This window comes from Cervus elaphus, chromosome 3, assembly GCF_910594005.1.
Source record: "Cervus elaphus chromosome 3, mCerEla1.1, whole genome shotgun sequence".
Lineage (NCBI taxonomy): Eukaryota > Metazoa > Chordata > Mammalia > Artiodactyla > Cervidae > Cervus > Cervus elaphus.
In genome coordinates this window covers 35,171,841-35,194,069 of record NC_057817.1, presented here as the reverse complement: position 1 = coordinate 35,194,069, position 22,229 = coordinate 35,171,841, and the positions used below count along the sequence as shown (strand labels likewise).

The following is a 22,229-nucleotide window of genomic DNA, read 5'->3' as shown; positions in this document are numbered from 1 at the left end:
TTGATCAAAGCATCAGAGATATATGAACAAAGGACATTAAGTAGAAAATTACAATGCCTGCATAAGTTTAACCTCACCTATTAAAAAAATTAAAATTAAAGCAGCAATGTACCATTTTACACCTATAAAAAACCATAATAGAAGACTAAAATTAAACTAATATTCAGTGGTGGCATATAACATTCAATGGTGGCATATAAGTTGTTTTGAAAGTAATGGCATAAAACACCAGTGGCACTGTTTCCTTGGCACAGCCTTTGGACAAACAATAAACCAAACTGAACCAAGATAGGGATAGAGGATTAAGAGTTGTAAACTACTGTGTATAAAATAAATAAGCTATAATGACATATTGTGCAACACAGGAATATAGCCAATTTTATAATTGCTATAAATGAAGCAAATTCTTTGAAAATTATGGATCACTCTGTTGTACACCTAAAACTTATATAATGTTGTACATCAAATGCACCTCATTTAAAAAAAGCTAAACCATGCCATTAGAATAGTTTATAACTTGCTTCATTAAATCTATTGTTAATAATACAGTCTACAGACTAACATAGTTTTAAAATATATACATTGCAGCAGTATCTGTAATAGTGAAAAAGTTCAAAGGAAATAAACTATATTTCTAACAAATCAATGAAATATTTAACAGTCATTGAAATCCTGTAAACATACAATAATATAAGTTGTTTACAATAAAATGCTATGCAAGAAGTGGAATTAAAAATACTATGACTGCATATGCAAATATTTGACAAAGAACAAAGAAAAATAAAAGAAGTACCAAAGGTGGTAAGGTCATGTAACTATTTTTCTTTCATTATTTGTCTTCAGGCTCAGTGGGAAAGAATCTGCCTGCAATGAAAGAGATTCAGGTTTTATCCCTGGGTTGGAAAGATCCCCTGGAGGAGCAAATGGCAACCCATTCCAGTATTCTTGCTGAGAAACCCCATGCACAGAGGAGCCTAGCGGGCTATAGTCCCTGAGGTTGCAAAAGAGTGGAACAGGACTCAGCAACTAAACCAAACAACAAAGGAATAATATTGTATTTATTTACATACATAATTAATAATAGAGACCTTGTAGGTGTTACCGTGTATATTCATTTAAAGCCTTGTTTTTCCACAAATCTTGAGGCTTCCATATGTACATGTGAGAAACCAACTGGCTTAGTTTTGGGTATAGATATATAAATAAAAACACATTTAATCAATTTATAAATTCATTTACCTGAAGAGATTCCCTGGTTGCTCAGATGGTAGAGAATCTGCCTGCAATGCAGGAGACCCAGGTTCAATCCCGGGGTTGGAAAGATCCCCTGGGAATGGCAACTCACTCGACTTATTCTTGCCTGGAGAATTCCATGGACAGAGGAGCCTGGCGGGCTACCGTCCATGGATCACAAAGGGTCGGACACGACAGAGTGACTAAACACACACACAGCAATAGATAGCGCTATTCTGAAATATTGGAATATATATGGAATAAAGCAATAAACAGACATTACCAACACAGGTATGCACCCTGGGTACCTGACACCCCTCTTCAACCTCTAAAAGACAACCATTATCCTAATTTGATGTTTGTCATTTCCATGCATTTTAAAATATTTATATTTGCATAGATATAATACATTTTACACATTCAAAATTATTGTGTGAATACTGTTATGCTTTCCTTTTTTATTTGCATCTTGTTTTTTCTGAACATGTGTCTGAGATTCATCCATGTTTCTAAATGTAGTTCTTATTCATTTTCATCCTTTAGAGTATTCCAAAATATAAATGTATCACATTTTATTTACAACTGATTTCACTGATTGACATTTGAGTGATTTCTAGAGCTTTCTTGCAAATATGCTATTATGAATATTTTTTCCATGTCTTCTTATATACTTTTATGACAATTCCTATAGAACAATGCTGTCCATTAGAAATTTTTATGGTGATAGAAATATCTTTGTGCTGTCTATAAAGTAGCCACTAACCACTGGTCACAGAGTGGATACTGAGTCCTTCAAATTTGCTCATGCAACTGAGGAATTGAATTTTAATTTAATTTTAATTAATAGCCAAAAATGACCAATGTCTACTATATAGGACAGTGCAGCTCTAGATCATAAACTTAGGAGTACATGCTGGGTCATGACAAGTGCACACCCTCAACTTCAGGTATCACAAAACTGCCCCCAAAGTGGTGTGGAGATATATATAATGTATAATACATACTACTGGTGTGCAAGGCTTCAGGTTGTTTCACATTCTCACCAACAACTGGTGTTATTATTTTTAATTTTGATGATTTTTTAAAATATTTTGTCATTGTGGTTTTAAAATAAACTCATCTGATGACTAGGGAGCCCAAGCAAATGTTCACAACATTTATTAGCCATTTTAGGGTTTCCTGTGTTGTGAAACACCTATGTGTGTCTTCTGCCCATTTTTCTATTGGATGTTTTGTACTCTTCTCCTTTTTAGGAGTTTTTAAATACATACATTCCAGTTGCCAGTCCTTTGTGATCATATATAAAGCCAATATCTTTCCCAGCCTATGGCCTGTCTTTTCATCTACTTCATATAGTAGAATTTAACTATGATTTTATGATATATGCCTTTTGAGTTTATTTTAAACCATCCCAAGGTCAAAAAGCATTCTCCTAAAATCTCTTCATAAATTTGTTTTGCTTCTTATATTGAGGTCCTTAATCTATGTGGGATTGATTTATGTGAAATAAGGCCATAATTTTATGTTTTTGCTTTTCCATAGGCAATTTCCACATGCTCAATTCTTCAGCATAACCTGTTACATATGAAACATCCATTTGTGTATGGGATGCTTTCTGAAGTCTTGGTGCTGTTATATATTGACCTGTCTTCCATTTATTCCCATAACAATGACTCAATTTCTATAGCTTTATACTCTTGATGTATGGTAGGATACCAAGATAGATGATATATGAAATATAGATAAATGATATACGTTCTTCCCTGCCCTTAGATATAATTCTTCAAAATATTCCTGGCCATTTGCTTTTCCATAATAGTTTAGAATTTTTTTTTTCTTACTAGAACTACTGGGGAGAATTGACACTTTTTTGACACGTAGTCTTCCTACCCATTTTTTTTCAATTAAGTAGATCTCTAATGTTAAATGTTTCTTTCTTCTCACCCTCAACGCTACCTTCCTAGCCTATTATTATCATCTTGTTGGAAATTCTGCAGCATAAATGTACCTCCTACACCCATGCTCAGCACACCCCCTCACCCTGTCCACTTACCTTGTCTTATTCTCCACAAATGGCCTAGGTTAATTCTTTAATTGTCGTTAGACTGTGTCACAGCTATGCTCAAAACTCTCTAACAGCTTCCAAATCACAAAGAATAAAAATGCTAATCGCTAACGATGGCCTAGGAAGACCTATGTGATTTCGTCACCAGCCACTTCCCTGACCACATCCTCTGTAAGTCTCAGCTTGCCCACTCCACTCACACGGCATATAAGGATGCGCCCATCTCAGACCTGTTCACACACTCCCTTGGCCTGTCATTCTCTCCCTGCGATGCGCAGATGCCTCACTGCCTCACTTCATTCCAGTGTTTGCTCTGATGTCACTTTATCTTAGAGAAGACTTCATCCCCACCCTATCTAAACTATCGCCTGTCCGTATCACTGCTCCACTCAGCTTAATTCTTCATAGCACCTATCTTCTCCTGGCATAGCATCCATTTATTTAATTCTCTGCCCCCCCATAAGGATGTAAACTCCATGAGGAAGGCAACATGCAGATGTTTCCACTCTGTACACACTCTACACATTGTGGCATTTATACTGTTGCAGTGAAATTGGTTCATTATGCAAACTCTTCAGGCAGTGCCTAGGTATATTCTAGGATTTCAAAAAGATTTGTTCACTGTGGTTTTTTATTTTTCCACAAGACCATGAATTTCTTTTGATAAACTTATTCCTGAATTCCTTATATATTTTGAAGAAAATTATGTTTTCTGGTTTTCTGCTTTCCCTATTTATATTTCTGCTTTCCTGTTTTTTTGTGAAAGAGAAAGAAAGTTAGTCAAAAATAAACTTGTTACCATTTCTATTTCTACATCTAGTCACACTCTGAGTCCAGAGTGTTTTATTAAAGCACCTAGCACTGGAGATAAAAGGAGAGCATGTTTTAAATGTAATATTTTGGGGGTGACAGTAATATATTGTGCCATTTGTCATTCAAAATAAAGAAGGACTTAAGAATCTGCCATGCAAACAATCTCTTGAACCATGATTTAATCCCAGCACAAAGATAAAAGGCTTGGAGGAGTTGCCACAGCCTCTTGGCAAATACAAGATATATAGGAAACTGAAACTCAAATTATCTTATTCCAAACTCTTCCAATGGTTCTATTCTTTGCCAATATATTTCACCACATATCCAGAACCATTGTAGCTCAAAGCTCTCCTGTTTTTCTACCTGTTATGTCTGTTAAGTAAGGGCAATTATTCTGCAAAGAGGTGACAATTCCTTTATGGAAGATATTGAATTCTAGGGCAGAAAACGGTCCATCAATATTGAAAGGTCAGTAAGAACACAATGAGACAACTTGACGCAACAGAGTGACTACACAGTGGGAGTGTTCAGTGAATGAAGTGTATACAGAGCATAACATTCACTTATTGCCTTCAGGGATCTTTTCGGCATGAATCTCTCTGAGATCAATCTACCACTGTGCCACTAACACTTTACATTTGAAAAACAAGAAAAACAAAAAGTCTTGCTCTAATAAAGGTTGATCTTATCAGTGCTCAGTGCTAGGTTAACAGAACTGGGACCATGCAAGTGTCTGTGGGACCTGTTGATCTCCAGAGGAATTCTTAACTAGTCAGAAACATGGAGCTTTTGGGGTAATCCTTAGTGACTTGAAGCTTATTTTTTATTCCGCACATGTAATCTCAGTTTTGTTCAACTGAATAACTTCTGCTACTCCAATATACAGAGAATCGATTGCTGTTTTAGAGCTTTGATATACCATCCATTTTTTTAAGGCCAATTACAAGGTGTCTCAACTTTGTCTTAACCAAGCTACTGGGAGATGAAAGGAGTTAGATGATACTGCTTGGATCATATTGAACAATAATATGTGATTCTCCTTACCACTATATAAGGCAAAGGAAACAGCAATATGGTAGTCTTTTGAAAAGGATGACAAATGACATGTATTACCATTCATGAATGACCAAAGAATCATATTCAAATATTCTTGTGTTTTTTTTCTTTCAGAAAAGGGAAAATAAAGGAAATGTAGTAAAGACTTTTTCCACCAAAGGCTGCTCTTAAAAGAACCAAGCACCCCCAAATTAAATTCATGCTTCTTAGTTCTCACTTCCCCACAACACTGGCATAATTCAACCATGGCATTTTGCCAATTATCTCCAGAGTAAGAAATAGGGCATTTAACAACCTCTTTTTCAAAGAACAAAGTCCTTAAGAAGCAATTGATTACTGCTCGCCTGGGTAAACAGCAATTCTCCTGAGTATCTATTATTTATGGGATAAACCTTGAAGTAAAAAATTCAATCTGAACACATTTATTGCTTTAATAGTCCTTGGAAGAACATAATCTTATTTTCTCCCTCTTTTCTTCTTAATGTTATGAGTTCCCTTTCTTTCAGAAGTCTATAGAAACCAGGCTCTGAAAACCACCAATACACTCAGAGCCCTACACTTATGACAGAGTGGGAGTGTGCAATTCCACCTTGTTTCTTCTTCTAGAAGGCATAAAACATCTAACTGATGAGTATATCCAAGTATATGGATGTAAACTGTGAGTGTGGATACAAGTACACACACATGCAAATGCACACATTTCATACGTTTCTCAGAAAAGCAAGTTATCAATAAAAAATATTTTTATGGAGATTTATATGAAATCCCAAATCTATATAAGGAAAAAATACATGGAAAAACTTTCAAATTAATATCTTTTTGGAGACTAAATTGCTAGTTTCCACAGTAAATAATACCTGCTCAAAATAAACTTTATGCTCTGCTGAAATTTTTAGTCAAGTATAAACAGGCTGCAGAAAAAAAACATTTATAAGTCCAGGGAATACTGAGAGATACTTGAATTGACACATTCAGTAAATACTACATATGCCAAAGTATTAAGACATTTATAAATTATCCTTTAGCTCGGCTCATATGAGGTTATTTTCATAGCAATGGGGGAAAGGCAGTTAAATGCCACTTTACCTTTTCCATAGCTTGTGGGAGTTACATCTTGTCCACTTCCATTCTTTCCTTTAAAGAAGTCTCTATGCAACTAAAATTTAATAAGATTTGTATTTCTTTGAATAGGGCAATATTGTATTTACCATCACTATTGAGCATCTGTAAGTTTACTTTTTCCTCCTGAGATTCTGGTGCATCAAAAATTTTAACATGTAATATCATAATCCCTCCTAACATTGGGATTCTTTAAATTTTTATATCAAACTGTGAAGGACGAATTTTTGAAGAGATTCCCAACCCTCACATATTCCTTTCCTTATGGACATCAGTTAGAGTCCTGGCAGGAAACAGATGGCACGCTCAAGCTGGCTAATTAAAGAGAGTTTAACAGAGGGACCATTTCTAAAGAGGCAAAAGGAAACAGGGGAAGCAAGAAACTGAGCAGGTACCCACAAAGACAAAGCAGCCAGAGTTGTTATCATCCCTTAAGCCAGGAGAAGCAAACAGAAGTTGGGAGAGAGTAGCTGAACAGGGAGGGCCAGCTGTCAGGAGACGTCACCTTCACTGACACAGCTAATCTGGCAGTGACCTGACCCGAGAGGAGCCAGCAGGCTAATAGTCAAACTTTCTCTTTCTGAAATCCTGCTGGTGGTCGCCACTAGTCAGACTGAATCAAAATTCAGAGGACGACAGAACCTATTAATATGATGTACATAAGTCAGTCCCCAGGATATGAGGTAGGGTAAAAGGCAACCTAGCGAATCCACAGAGGCAGAACAAAGGTCTCCTTCACACCCCCCATTTAGGCATGTAATATAGCAAAAATCACCTTTCAGTTTGGGAGTTGGGAGTGTTTCATCAGCAGAACTAGAAAACAATTTGTATGTGGAAGAATGTTTGGGGAAAAGGAACACATTAAGCAAACACTGGGACATGTTATAAGGTAAGAGAAATATTTATTTAATTTTACACAAGAACGAGCTTATACTGAACAAATTCAACCAAATATTAAGTGCAGTAAAACAAGGAAATAGGGATGAGTTCTCTTGTTAGAAAATATTAAGTAACCATGCCTGTGCATTATTTTTATCATGACAATAATGTTTCAGATTTCTTCTCAGAGTGTATATTGTACATATAACATGTTACAGCTTCTTTGCTTTGCTTCTGAAAATAGAACTCATTCACTGCCTTACATTTAATTTTTTGCAGTGAAGAACTGAACTGATTCATGAAGATTCTGATCTAGAGGAGTATTTTCTGCACCGGTGAAGCCAGAGGCTTCCAAAGCTCCCATAAGCTCAGGCTTTATGTCCAGGGGTCACGATGTCATGGTATGTATTTCACACCCATTCTCCTACATGTTTGACGTCAGACACCGTTGAGGTGGAATTCTGGTCCAGTTTTGCCCCAAGCCTTTTCCTTTTGTGATTTTCTCAAGCTCCATGAATTTCATAATTGAAAGTTCACTCAGCTAATAACAATGCTGCACTTAGCTGCCCACAAATCATCCACTTTTAAGTTTTACCTTTTTTTTTTTTTTTTTGGTCTTTTTAATGAAAGAACATTCTTTAAACAGAAATTTCCAGTGAGACAGTTAACCTCACAGTTCCTGAAGGCACTGTGGATCCACTGAGCAACAGATGTGGCCATTCTAGAGAAAAGACAGGGGAAAAAGGCACAGTATGAATTTTTAAGCCATTTAGTCAGTACTCACTGATTGTTACACATAACATAACTGAATGGTTTATTTGTTATTTATATGCGCCTAAAAGTTCAATGTCCTAATCACTTTTCATGTCTCGCTTAAAAACCAACTATGGCCAGTAATTTGTGGTAAATCATAGGCCAGCTTTACTTACTCCATGGCACTCTCTCAGACCACATTTGTTCTTGTATTTGCCCATTCACAAAATAAGCACCGAGTAACCTGAGCCCTAGACATGCTGATGAATACAGCAGACGTGCTTGCTACTCTCACAGGACAGGGCCTAGAGTTTTATCCATTAACAATCAACTGTACAATCAAAAATTCTAAAAAGTGCTAGAAAAGAAACAAACCGCTGCTGCTGCTGCTAAGTCGCTTCAGTCGGGTCCGACTGTGCGACCCTATAGACGGCAGCCCACCAGGCTCCCCCGTCCCTGGGATTCTCCAGGCAAAAACACTGTGATGTTATGAGATTAATAAAAAGCCTGGTTACTTAGATTAGGTGGCCAGAGTAGAATTCTATATAGAAGTGATGTTTAAACCAAGACCTCAAGATAGTTCTGTGAAAAGTTATACCAAGAGCACAGGGAACAGAATGAGTAAAGGCTTTAAAGTGAAAAGAGTTCTGTTTAGTTAAGAAGCCTAAAAAGGTTCTGTCTTGGCAAGAATTCTAAGCTGGTGAAGAAAACTGTAGCAATCAGGTGAGGAAAACAGGGAAGAGCCAAATAAGCATAGTTGGTTTTTATAACAAAGTACTAAAATAGTATAAAAAATAGTATGAAGAAGGCTGAACACCGAAGAGTTGATGCTTCTGAATTGTGGTGCTGGAGAAGGTTCTTGAGTGTCCCCAGGATTGCAAGGAGATTAAACCAGTCAATCCTAAAGGAAATCAACTTTCAATATTCTTTGGAAGGAATGATGCTGAAGCTGTAAAACTTTGGCCACCTGATGCAAAGAACCTACTTATTGGAAAGACTGATGGCAACAGGAGAAGGTGGTGGCAGTGGAAGAGATGGTTAGATAGCATCAGCAAACTCTGGGAGATACTAGAGGATGGAGGAGCCTGGTGTGCTACAGTCCATGAGGTTGCAGAGTTGGACACGACGTAGCAACTGAACGAGGACAGCCAAAATAGTATAATGTATTACAGAAAAGAAAAAAAATTGTATCTTATTCTTTTGAAATTTTGCACTCTTACTTTCTTCCACTGGCTCACTAATAATAACGATAATGTTAGTATTGTTACCACAATCACAAGATGATAATATCCTTCTACTTTTTGAGTGCATACTCTGTGTCAGAAACTTCACCAGACACTTTAAGTACATTATCTAATTTCAACCTCGGAGCATTCCCAGTAGGATCACTATTAATAGTGATGATTTTTAGGTTCAGAAACTGAAGATCAGAAAGCTTAAATATCATGTCCAAAATCTCACAGCTAATATAAGGGTACAACTGGGATTAAAATACAGGCTAGTCTGACTCTAAAACTCATCTTCTGTTTGATATATTCTGTCAGATAATTGACTTTACATGATTGAAAATGTATCAGACCTTAATATGATAAAACCAAAAGGTTCAGATAAAACTTAAGAAAGGACTTTGATACTTTAGCCTTTGTTGAAGCTTACCAAATGAGAGAAAAGACAGTCTATATCCAAGAAGAATATTATCAATTTAACTTAATCCTCTTTCTTTTAAAATTGTTATTAAGCAGAATTCTTACTCTGATGGCAAAATAGTGTGACAGACAACCATTTCTTAGCTCTCTAGCAGTGTTTTAAAGCTTTGTTGTTATGCTCAGAGGCTGAGGACTTCTGACCATAACCTGGTCACATGATCTTTCCCAATTCACTGACCCAATGAAGGAAGAGGTGTACCAGTTCCCAAGAATGTCAATTCCTCAGATTGTATGGGTTTTAAGCAGAAAGAGTTAGGGAAATTTCTGGAGTATAAGTAGATTTTAGGAAGAGAAGATGTATTTCCCCAAATCTTCGAGTAGTGTTTTTCTTATTCCCTATCAGTATGTTCTGTTATAGGAACATGAATGCTACAGATCATGCCATTGATAGCTCCTCAATTAAGGAAACCTAGTTGATATAAGGAAAGAGTAATAAAATATTCCACTGGGGTTCCAATTTCAGTAATGGCGTAGTTACTTACACAAGACTATCTCTCATATGGATAACTATAAAGTTTGGGCAAAATATAAAAATTATTTAAACCAATGAATTAGTGACTAAAAGCAAGCAGACACTGGAGGAATTTCAATCTCTGAAAGGAGGAAAATGTATTGTGTGAGATTCATTTCTACCTGGCATTTTTCCTTAGGGCACTGTCTAGTCTGTGAAACTTAGGATAACTACAACTCAAGCAGAAAGCCACAATCTGATAGGCTTCAGATGTTGGAGGGCAACATTTAGGGCTGCCAAGGTGCCTGGAAATTCAGAAGGAGATATCTCAGAAAGGAGGGAATGAATCAGCATGTAAACTCCCCTCAAATCAGTGGCTGGTCTTTGAATTGCAGAGGAGACTCTAAAAAGACAATCAGAGAGTCACAGCTTGAAGTTGGAAAGCTCTGAGCAGATATTTCAGATGCTGCTCCCTGTGGGTAGTAGTGCTTAAAATCTGTGTCCTACCAAGTTAGAAGGGACTGATAAAAAATTTCAGGCTTTCATGTTTAGGAACAAAACAGTTTCAAGATTAAGAGATTCACCCTAGAACTAAGGGCACATCTGGAATAGATCTAACTAACATAAAGTCCAGCCTTCTCAACTGCAAGTTTATTGGCTGTAATTTGAAATCTGCTAGAACAACAATAGTCTTCAGGGGAAGCTAGCAGAATGGAGGACCTATACTACATATTGTCCACAATATCCAATAAACCATAACCATTATTAGCTTTGTGAAAAAAACAGAACAAAGTGACTCATCAAGGGAAAAAGTAGTGAAAGAGAAATGACTCATAGTTAATCAGTTGGTGTAAATGTAGATAAAGACTGTAGCCACCAGGCTCCATGGAATTCTCCAGGCAAGAATACTGGAGTGAGTAGCCATTCCCTTCTCCAGGGGATCTTCCCGAACCAGGGATGGAACCTGGGTCTCCTGCATTACAAACGGATTCTTTACCGTCTGAGCCACCAGGGAAACCCAGATAAAGACTAGAAAGTATCTATTACAAATGTGTACAAAGATGTTAAGAAAAAAAAAAAAAAGGTTATAATGAATGAAAAGGTTGTAAATTGCAGCAGAGTAATGAAACTAAAAATAAAATTAAATAAAAATTCTGGAACTGAAAAGTACAGTATTTGAAATGAAAAATTCATTGGATAGGCTTAACAGAAGATTAAAGATGGCAGAAATAGTCTGTAAATTTGAAAAATAATATAGAAATTATCCAGTCTTTAAAACAAAGAGAAAAGGATTGAAATAAAAATAGAATCTCAGTGACCTTCAGGGTAATATTAAACCATATAACACATGTGTGATTGGAGTCCCGGGAGAATAAGAGGAAGAAAGTGTGGCAGACAAAATATCTAAAGAAACAATGGCCGAATTTCTCTCAAATTTGGTGAAAAAAAAAATCAACTTAGATATTCAAAAAGCCCAGCAAATTCCAAAGAGAACAAAGACAAAAAAAAAATCACACTTAAGTGTATCATAGTCAAAATTATAAAAACCAAAGGTTTTTGGTTATATGATTATTTTAGTTGTTGCATAGGCCAACAACAAAAAATAACAATATAAAGAGTTATAGTTAAGAATCTAAAAGAAAAATTAAAATTGAATAATAGAAAAACTTATATAAAACTAATATAAAAATAAACAGAAGGAAAGCAAGTGGATACTTTCCCTGGATACGTAAGAATATAAAAAAAACAACACACAGAACAAGCAGAAAACAAATCGCAAAATGGTGGCCCCTAAATACACAAATATCAAAAACAATATCAAATATAAATTGGCTAAACATTTCAGTTAAAAGACAGAAACTGTCACACTGGATTAAAAAGTAAGAAATATTTATATATTATCTACAAATATGCATTCTAAATATAAAACTATAGACTGGTTGAAAGTTTGATGAATCAAAACAATATAGTGTGTGGTTAAATAAGTACCAGACAAAACTGACTTCTTATCTAGAAATCTTGTTAGAAATAAAGAGGGACATTACATAATGATAAACTGGTCAAATCACCATTAGGCATAAAATAATACATACTGTGTGATACACATATGAATTTTTAAATAGGCAAAATACATTTGTTGTAATGAAATAAAATTGAGGTTTCCTATAGGGATAGGTATTGCCTAGAAGGGGGCAAAAAGGTACTTTCTAGACTGTTGAATATATTCTATATTTTGATTCATCAAACTTAAAACATTTGCACAAAATAGCTATTATTTCACTTTAACAAACATTACCTTGATAAAACCTAGAATAAAAGGTGATCCACTGAAACTTAGGTTGCTAGGAATAGTAACCATCCACTGCCATAACATTAAAAATCTAATTATTTTTACACAATAACAGTAATTTTCCTTAACACCCTGTTATTTCTGGCTATATTTTATTGGTAAAGAAGTCCTCATCAGTCTTTGCATACTAAACTCTATAAAATCAAGATTAGAAGACAAGTTGACTTCCAGCTTTCAGTAAAATGTTTTATAGAATATACACAAAGCATAAAAAATTTTATTAGCATATATATTTAATATAAGTTTTATAAAACAGTTATTAATACATTAATGTTTATAAATTATATAACAGAATAAATACATGTGTAATTATAATACATGTACACATACATGCTATAAACTGTTATTGTTCAATTGCTAAGTCATGTCTGACTCTTTGTGACCCCATGCACTGCAGCACACCAGGCTTCCCTGTCTATAAATAATCTACATAAAAATGAATATAATTGGAGAAGGCAATGGCAACCCACTCCAGTGTTCTTGCCTGGAGAATCCCAGGGATGGCAGAGCCTGGCGGGTTGCCGTCTATGGGGTCACACAGAGTCGGACACGACTGAAGCGACTTAGCAGTAGCAGCAGCAGCATAGATTTCATTTCATATTTCTCTATTTTCAGCCTTCTTGTAATCAAAGTGCATACATAATCACAGAATATTTTCATCTTAATTTTCATCATAAGCTTTGCTGGTACTTGAATGACTGAATGATGCAATCATATACATAATGCACAGTTGTAGTGTTATATGTTACATTTTGCTGCTGTTGTTCAGGCCCTCGATCCGGTCCCACTCCGCGACCCCATGCTGTAGCACTGCATACCTCGCCGTCCTCCACTGCCTCCCGGAGTTTATGTTATATCATATGCTGTGTGCTTGGCTGTTCGGTTGTGTCTGACTCTTCACGACTCCACGGACTGTAGCCCACCAGGCTTCTCTGTCCATGCGGGTTCTCCAGGCAAGAATACTGGACTAGGTTGCCATGCCCTCATCATAATTTATTTAACCATTTTTCCATTGTTGGGTATTTTGGTTTCTTTTTGATTCTGCATGCCAATTAATGTTGAGGTGAATATTATGATACACATAGTTTGTTCCATATTTTAGATTATTTCTTTCGGTTGGATTCTGTGACTCAGGATTAATAAAATTTTCTGGATATTTCTGTGGAGATGGGGATGGGACTAGGAGGTATACGTCTGGCTCTTGATTGTATTTTTCAATGTCACTAACACTGCAAAAGAACTACAATTCCACTACATCACTGTTAACACTGGAAATTATTGTGAATTTTTTTTTACTGTAGTATGTGGAAATAATAAATCATTATGTTAGTTTATATTTGTTTCAATTATTTAAAAGCTGAATGCTCTCCTCTTTTTTAACAGTTGTATTTTTTAGTGAATTGTTTATTCATCCTCCATTATTTATGGGAAAATAAGTATTTTTAATTTTCATGTTTTTAATCTAATTAAAGACATATCTGCTGAACATGTTTTTTCCAGTCTCTAGTTGCAATTTTATACTTTGCTAATTTTGTCTATCTATAGAAGCTCTAAATTTTTTGAGGTATATTTTATCACTTTTAAGTTAGAAAAGGCATCTTTCTTCTAGAATTTTGATAATTATTTGATTTCTTATCTTTGTTTTGATTTATTTTTAATATCTAACACTTTTCCCACCTGGAATTATTTTGATACATAGCATAATAGTATATATAACTTACATCCCTAAAAATTGCTATCCAGTCATTCCAGTATTTATAGAATAATCCTTTCTTCTCTTTTGATCTACAAAGCTCTACTGACTATATTGCTCCTTGGTAGCCCAGATGGTAAAGAATCTGCCTGCAATGCAGGAAATCTGGGTTCTGATCCTTGGGTCAGGAAGATCCCCTGGAGAATGGAATGGCAACCCAATCCAGTATTCTTGCCTGGAGAATTACATGGACAGACAAGCTTGGCCGGCTACAGTCCATGGGGTCGCAAAGAGTTGGATACTACTGAGTGACTAACACTTTCACTTTTTATTTGCCTCCTGGTGGCTCAGACGGTAAAGAATTTGCCCACAATGTAGGGGTCCTGTGTTCGACCCCTGGGCTGGGAAGATCCCTTGGAGAAGGAAATGGCAACCCATTCCAGTATTTTTGCCTGACCCTCTAACATCTCCTCCTTCCTTATCAACTGGGTACATCCCTCTTTATTGCCTGGAGCGCAAAGCATGATTACCTGAAAGTTCTCTAGAGTGGTGTAGCCTCTATCAGATTTGGGAAAGATAGTATTAGTAATTCATTTCTGATGCGAGTTCAACTTCCGAATGAAGGAAACTTCTTTTTTTTAAATCTAAGCAATTTAAATTTAAAGGCATCTTTAAAAAGGAAAGGGAAGCTCTTAACCCTATTTCTTCCAGCTAACTCTTAATTCCTCAGGAAGTAAAATTGGTTCACTTGTTGGAAAGCCTCTAAGCACAGTTCATTCTTCCTTCAGAGCATCCTTCACAGTGAGTAATGTTGTCTCTATCTGTTTCATGACTTAATGTTTCTGTTGTCCACTACCAACAATAATAATAGCCAACATTTATTGAGCACTTACCTTGAATGTGTATGAAACGTGTAGGAAACTTTTTGTGGGGATCTTTTCACTTAATTCTTAAAGCAACGTTCTCAAGTAGGTAATATCATTATTCTTATGTAAGTAATATTATTCCAAGTTTTAGGTGAGAAAAACGGAGTCACAGAGAGATTTATAAACGTCTCTTGAGGTGACATTGCTAGTGTGGTGGACCAGGCTCTGAATCCAGGTAGCCTGATTTCAGATGCCCCATTCTTCACCTCTAGACCAGTGCTTTCCTATAGAATATTCTGCCATGATAGAGTTGTTCTCTGCAAGCTCTGTCTACTATGATAGCCACGAGCACATGTGAGCACTTGAAATGTAGCTCGTGTGACTAAGGAACTGGATTTTTAATTTAATTTCAATGAATTTAAATAGCCACATATGGCTTCTGACTTCAGTACCAGATATCAGAGCTCTAGATGATAACCTGCTGGGAAAAAATTTCCAGGAACAATTTTTGCTATTTTTGGTTATCGTTCTACCCTGGCACAATACCCCACTCAACTTGTATTTATGGACTACACCAATAAGTCAGATGAGGTAGGATGGAGAGATAGTAAAGGCAAATAGTGCTCTAACAGTATCGAATTGTGAAGAATGCTTACCTCCAATGCAATCTCTCAAGCCTATTTGGCATAAATCTTATTTTTAAAATAGCAAAAAATAAATATAATAAAATGACCATTAGGGACACATTTGGTAGCATTGAGCATACTCTTATAACTCAACTTAATAAGAAGGGAGAAAGGAAATGGCATCAAATAGTAACTTCTGAGAAATGGCAGTTATCTGACAAGAAATGAATTTAATGCCAAATACACTTTCTGGAAACATTTCTACTAGGAGTCAAAAAATCCTAGTTGTTTGTAAGGCAGTGAATGACAAGCTCATTCACACTCTTTACCCCCAGAAAATACTGTAATGTTTGCTGCCTATTACTGATTGCATTTTTCTTGTTCGAAGTATCTGTCTGAGCTATATCTGGTGTGTTTTACATTGCATCACTCAGTATATATTTTTGTTGTCACTGGTCAGAACAATAATCTAATAGTAGGTTAAGAGTGTAAAGAGACTCAAATATCTTTGGCAATTAAATGTCAGAAAGTATTTCCCTATTAATCATTAATGCTGAAGTTTCTAGATAATGCACCACTAAATGCATTCAAATGTATTCATATTAAATGTATATTAAAGTGGCACTGCATATACATTGCTAGTAACTTTTTGAAGTAAAAGTAACTTTCAAATGTGCTAATGCACTTTTAGAAGACTGCATTAAATGTTCCTCCCAAAAAGCTGTGCTTGATTGACAAATTGCATTGATTGAAAGAGCTAGAAATTTCGGTGTGAAATAGATAATAATAGCATCTCAAACTTAAAGCATTTCATATTTCTTTGTCCTGTTACATCAAGTCATTCTAGTAAGAAATTTGTACTATGTGAATCAGAATTAAATTGCTCTACTGAAAAAAATTTTTAAATGCAAATGTTCATTTAAAGAACCAGAGCAGTTAGAGATATCTGGCTGTGCTATGCTGGGAAAAATCTGACATCTTTGCTTTCTTGTTGTTGTTAAGCTTTCCAGATTATTAATTTTAGTGTTGATTCTAAAACTTTGACTCTGAAGTACAGTGACCACTGAATCAAATATTTGTAGGAACAATAATCAAAGTAAAAAGCTTTCAACTTTGTCACCATTTTTGAATTCTATATACCTTGTCTACATTATCAGTATTTTTGTTCTCAGTGAAGTAAAAGACATAATGCTTTATTTTCCTATGAGAATAAAAAGAAAAATCTTTATAATGATTTTTCTCCAGCTGTAGGAATAAAATATGGTAAACAAGTAGTCTTAAATTTTTCAGCTCAATGTAACTGACCACAACAAACCAAGAAATATGCCCATTTTTGCCATATTGATTTTCACTTTGGAAAACACAGTATGTTTACCTTGTTGATATATCTTATATCATAAAAAGACTAGATAAAAATCAATAAAATAATATTGTCCTCTATCATGAAAGAAACATGAATCTTGGTGTTGTATTATTTTTTTTAAAAGATGTGTACAGTTAGGCGCTTTAGGGCAATTTACATAAGTTTTTTCTGTTCCAGTGATATAAATAACCATCATTCTGGTTTCAGACCAAGCACCTCCTTCTCCTTGAACATGCTTTAGAGGATGCACAGGACAGTCAGCTTTGGCACTAATTAAGCTGAGTGGTCCTCCTCCCAGCTCTGAGCAGTAACTAGGAAGGAAGGTGCTTCTCACTGGCCACATTAATAGCTATGATTCCTGGGCACAGCTGGCCAAGTGCTCCCTACTTGAATATAGTGGGTTTTACCTTGCATTGGCAGAGAGTACACTCAGTGCCATGTTTGATCCAAGAGGACCCAGTGAAGCGGACCACATTCATCTCGTCCAGGCAAGTTTTGGTGATGTCATTGCGGATGGTGTCGGCCTGGCAAGGGTCGGTGACACAGCGCGGGCAGCACTCGTTCTCGGGGAGGACACTGAATTCACACTCCACCTCTGGGCAAGGCAGTGGCCAACAGTCAACTTCCCCTTGCTATAAGGAAAGCAGATGGACAAGGGTAGTGGGAGAGAGAGGGAGGGAATGTAGTGTCTACTGAATACTCAGTTACTCAATTTCTTTGATGGACATTTATACTTAGACCTTCACAGCCATGAATGTAGGGAATCCACACATGAGATCTATACTGTAGATGGATTATGAAACAGCCCTTATGGGTTAAATAAGAATAGCAATACAGGAAAGCAAAAACCAATTCTCTTAAAACAAGCAAATGGGCATGTCCTCTCTTTCCCATGACAAAGAACTGTTTACTACAGAAGAGATTTTTACTTAGCTTTTTTGCCTATGAGATGCCTTTTTCTTCCTTTCAATCTTTTACCCTACTTTCTCATTTATTCCCTTCTGCAAAAAGAAAGTTTTGTCCACTAACAAGAAAGTAAATTGAAATATGAAGGAAATTTGACAGTTTTTCTTTGTTCATTTATATATTTCTCAGTGTATGGACTTTGGAAAAAAAAAACAAAACTAGGAGCTGATTTCAGTCATTTTTATTCCACATGGGAAAATTGTGTGAATTGGATCTTTTAAAATTTAGTTCCCACCTGTTTCCTATTTTCTTCATAATTCTGAATCTCATGGACTTGGGAGATGAAAGCAGCCTTCAGGCACAAAACTGACCTTGCTCTTTCAATTGATTTTTGGTTGAAAGTATAAAAAGAAAGCAACAAAAAAGCATTGCCTTAAAAATATCCTCACACAAATAGAAAGGAAACTAGTCCTAACTTTAAGACTAGTATCTGTGAAACTTTCTTCTATAAAGACATGTAGATGAATTTTCATTTATACCATAGAAAGAAGCAAAAAATTCGGCCACATGAAAAATGACTGGGGTCTTCTTACCAAGTCTTTATTTTCTTTTTAACCTATTGTTTCTAGCAGAAGTTTCATACATACATACATTCAACTCTAACATTCTAATATTTACCGCAAATGTGTAAAACAGGGTTCCCGCCAGAATAGCATTGACAGTAACAATTTTTAGAAAGAAAAAAGGTTTTGTTTTTGTTTTTTTTTAAGTCAGAGCACAATTGACAGAAACGGATTAACAAAAGGTTTACTTGTGAAAAAGGATTTTTTTGAATGCCATTGTTCTGTTCATAACTGTCTTTAAGTAAACCTAGGCTGAGTGGATTGGGAAAGTGAGGACAGCCTTTTCTTCTTTGGCGCCCTGGAGATTGTCCTGGAAGACTGACATGGCATGGTATACTGCATCTACCCCTGGATACGCCTTCTCAGGTCCTGGATGCAGAACCCTCACCTCGTCATCATAACTAGGTTCACCTTCTGTAACTTCCGACGCTGTGGCCAGCTCCTGAATATTGGTGGAGGGGCAGGGAAGGTTGCTTTCCTGTTCTGAGTCTGGGCTGAACGTTGCCTGAGCTTCAGGAAGCCAGACTTACCAGGCAGCGGCACTGCTGGCACCTCTGAACCCAGGTGTCGCCGCTGCTGTACACGGCTGCCCCGTCCTGCCGGAGGCACTGGCTGCTCAGCCTCGGGTCGCACTCAGGGCAGCAGGCGAGGTCAGCCGTGGGGTTCTCACAGTCACACACCATCCGCCGGCACAGGACGAAGCCACTCTGCGACAAGGAGGAAAAGTCGGTCCCGAGAGCCTCCGTTTCTCGGTAGACTGATATCACACGTGCGTGGGTGGGTCTGCATGTGTGGGTGCCTGTGTATATAAACAGCTGTGTACACATGACACACACGCGCTGTGGTGTGCTAAGTCACTGCATTCACGAGCGACTCCTTGTGAGCCTGTGGACCACAGCCCGCCAGGCTCTCTGTCCATGAGGATTCTCCAGGCAAGAATACCGCAGTGGGTTACCATTTCCTCCTCCAGGGGAATATATATAGATATATTCATAATATATCTATATTCATAATTATATCTCCCTCTACATATATACATATATATTACATACTATATCTAAAATTGGGCTTCCCAGGTGGCGCTAGTGGTAAAGAATCCACCTGTCAATGCAGGAGATGCAAGAGACATGGGTTCCATCGCTGGGCCAGGAAGATCCCCTGGAGGAGGATATGGTGACCCACTCCAGTAGTCTTGCCTGGGAAATCCCATGGACAGAAGAGCCTGGTGGGTTACTGTTCATGGGGCCACAGAGGGTCAGACACAACTGAGCAACTGAGCATCAGCACCCTATCTGTAATTTCAGATGTTGATTTGGAAGTTTCAGATAACTCACACTATTTTCTCAAAACAACTGATTTTCTTTAAAATTCCTATTTGTAGCTAACACCTAAAAATTACTCAAGCTGGAGAACTTCCGATTTTCTTTCCGCACATTACTGCTTAAATGACTTGATTGGAAAGAATTTTTTCAGAAATAACCAGTATAGAATGATAACCACTGCACGGCTCTTATGTGCAAGTAAATTTGTGTATGTATGTATAAATTTTTATGTACTTGTAATTTGAATACTAACTATAGTTTGCTCTGTGTAAGGGATTGTATGCTTATATTTGGTAGGTAGTCATCAAGTTTTACATATTATTAAGTTTATAGATATGTGAACCTTATAATTTGTACAAGCTGTTATCAATTTCTTTAATAATAGTTGAGTCCTTGGTATTATTATTTAACTATAATTTAAATTTCTATTATCAACTGGGTACACAGAACACCTCTCTAAAACTGAAATATAACCCAAATAGGGGTTTTTTCACTTGCAGGCCATAGCATGTTCATCTGGCTTCATTTATGCATTCATTCAAATATGATATTGTGACTATAAAAACATTAGCCTAGTTAGAATCAAAATTTTATCATTGAATAGATGAACACATTGTGGTATTTCTGTACAAGGGAACACTATTCAGTAATAAAAAGGGATGGGTTAATTATACAGGTAATGAATATGACTGAGTGTCAAACATAATGCTGAGACAAATGTCAGACACAAAAGAATATGTATAGTTTTCATCTCATATACTTGGGGGATTATTTCCAGGTTGCAGGTGGATACCAAAATCCATGGATGCTCAAGTCCCTTATAAACGGCATAGTATTTGCATATAACCTATACATAATCTCTGATATACTTTAAATTATTTCTAGATTACTTATAATATCTAATATAATATAAAACTTATGTAAAAAGTTGCTGGGGTCAGGAAAATGAAAGTTTTGCTTTTCAGAACTTTCTGGAATGTTTTTTCTCAAGTATTTTTGATCCACAGTTGGCTGAATACATGAAGGCCAACTGTGTTATATGATTCCACTTATATGAGGCTGTAGAAAATACAAATCTTATCTATAAAAACAGGAAACAGTGTTTACTTGTTTCTGGGGCTATGGGATTAAGAAAGGGCAGAGGCTAGTCAATTTGGGTAGATGAAAATGTTATGTTATATTAATTGTGCAGAGGTTAATCAGATGTATGGATTTGTTTATCAAGCTGTACACTTGAAATACATGCAAATTACATCTTGATAAAAATGGTTACAATGTTTTGTTTGTACCAACCTGACATGAACACACGGAACACCGGTCATTTTCCAGCACCCAAATCTGACCATTGTGCTTAATTTTTCCATCGTGGATGCAATCCCCTGTGCAGTTCTTCCCGTGAGGACATCGGCAATCATATCCACCATCCAAGTTAAAGCAAATGGTGTCATTGGCACAGCTGTGCCTCCCAGTCCCACACTCGTCAATATCTACAGCCAAGAAAAAGCAGCAGGCAATGTGCTTGGAATATGCTCTGTTTCAAATAACTGTGATCAGGCAAGTTGTCTCCTGACATAAAGCATTCTACTCTAAATTAATTTTCATCTTACTGGCATGTATTTCCTACTAAAGCTGAGTAAAGCAATGTTAATGATCTTGGGATTTCACAGGGAAATATTATCATACTTGATTTCAAACACCAAATAACCTTGGCTAGATTTTGAACTTTTACATCTCTGTAAATATCATTAGGCTTTATGAAACACTTATTTTTTTAAACGTTAAGGATAGGACTCAATGTATCAAACAGTTCGGCAGTGGAAATTCTAAAAGTGCCTATTTTTTTTAATTGGCAAAATCATCCTCAATGTTAAAAAGGGGCTTCCAGAAAACCCCTTCTTCATGGGGGATGAAATGTTACGGAAGCCCTGAGGCATTTTCATCCCGTTTCAAGCCCTGTTCTCACAGCTGTTGTCACTGCCAGGTAAGCTCTTTCCAGCATTCTGCTCAGCTGTTCTTCCCTGAATGGTCCAGGCGTTTGCACACTGCCCTTACACCCTGCCCTTCAACCACGGAAAGGCAAGTGATCACAAGCAATCAGCATCTCTTACAAAGAATTCCCCACTTCTCAGCTTTCCCATTTCTTATCATCATTTCATCTCCTGCCTGACTCAATTGGCACCTGCCCATTCTTCACCTGACTTCACCTACTCCATGGCAATCATAGCCTAAAGCATTTTCATACAGATGAAAAGCAAACATATGTTGACCCACAGATCAGGTCCAAGCGAGGAGATGTGATTCATTTTATTTATCCCCATCATTTAAAGGTCATAAGCCAAAATCATTCCAGGGATATTGTATGAGTGGCAGTAAGGAGTTATTTCCTATTTCATCTGAGTAAAGGT

The 22,229-nt window shown here is 36.6% G+C and overlaps 1 protein-coding gene across 4 annotated transcripts in view; it reads right to left on the bottom strand.

Annotated features, from left to right (window-relative positions):
- Positions 1-7,168: 7,168 nt before the first annotated feature.
- NELL2 (neural EGFL like 2) overlaps positions 7,169-22,229 on the bottom strand; it is a 437,534-nt gene continuing 422,473 nt past the window's right edge. For all 4 annotated transcript variants that reach the window (XM_043886426.1, XM_043886435.1, XM_043886442.1 and 1 more), the window contains 4 exons: positions 21,118-21,311; positions 19,033-19,209; positions 17,381-17,605; positions 7,169-7,886 (listed from right to left, as the gene is read on the bottom strand). In XM_043886426.1, coding sequence (XP_043742361.1) covers positions 7,836-7,886; positions 17,381-17,605; positions 19,033-19,209; positions 21,118-21,311 — 647 coding nt within the window. In that variant the 3' untranslated portion in view covers positions 7,169-7,835. The remainder of the gene's footprint in view (positions 7,887-17,380; positions 17,606-19,032; positions 19,210-21,117; positions 21,312-22,229) is intronic.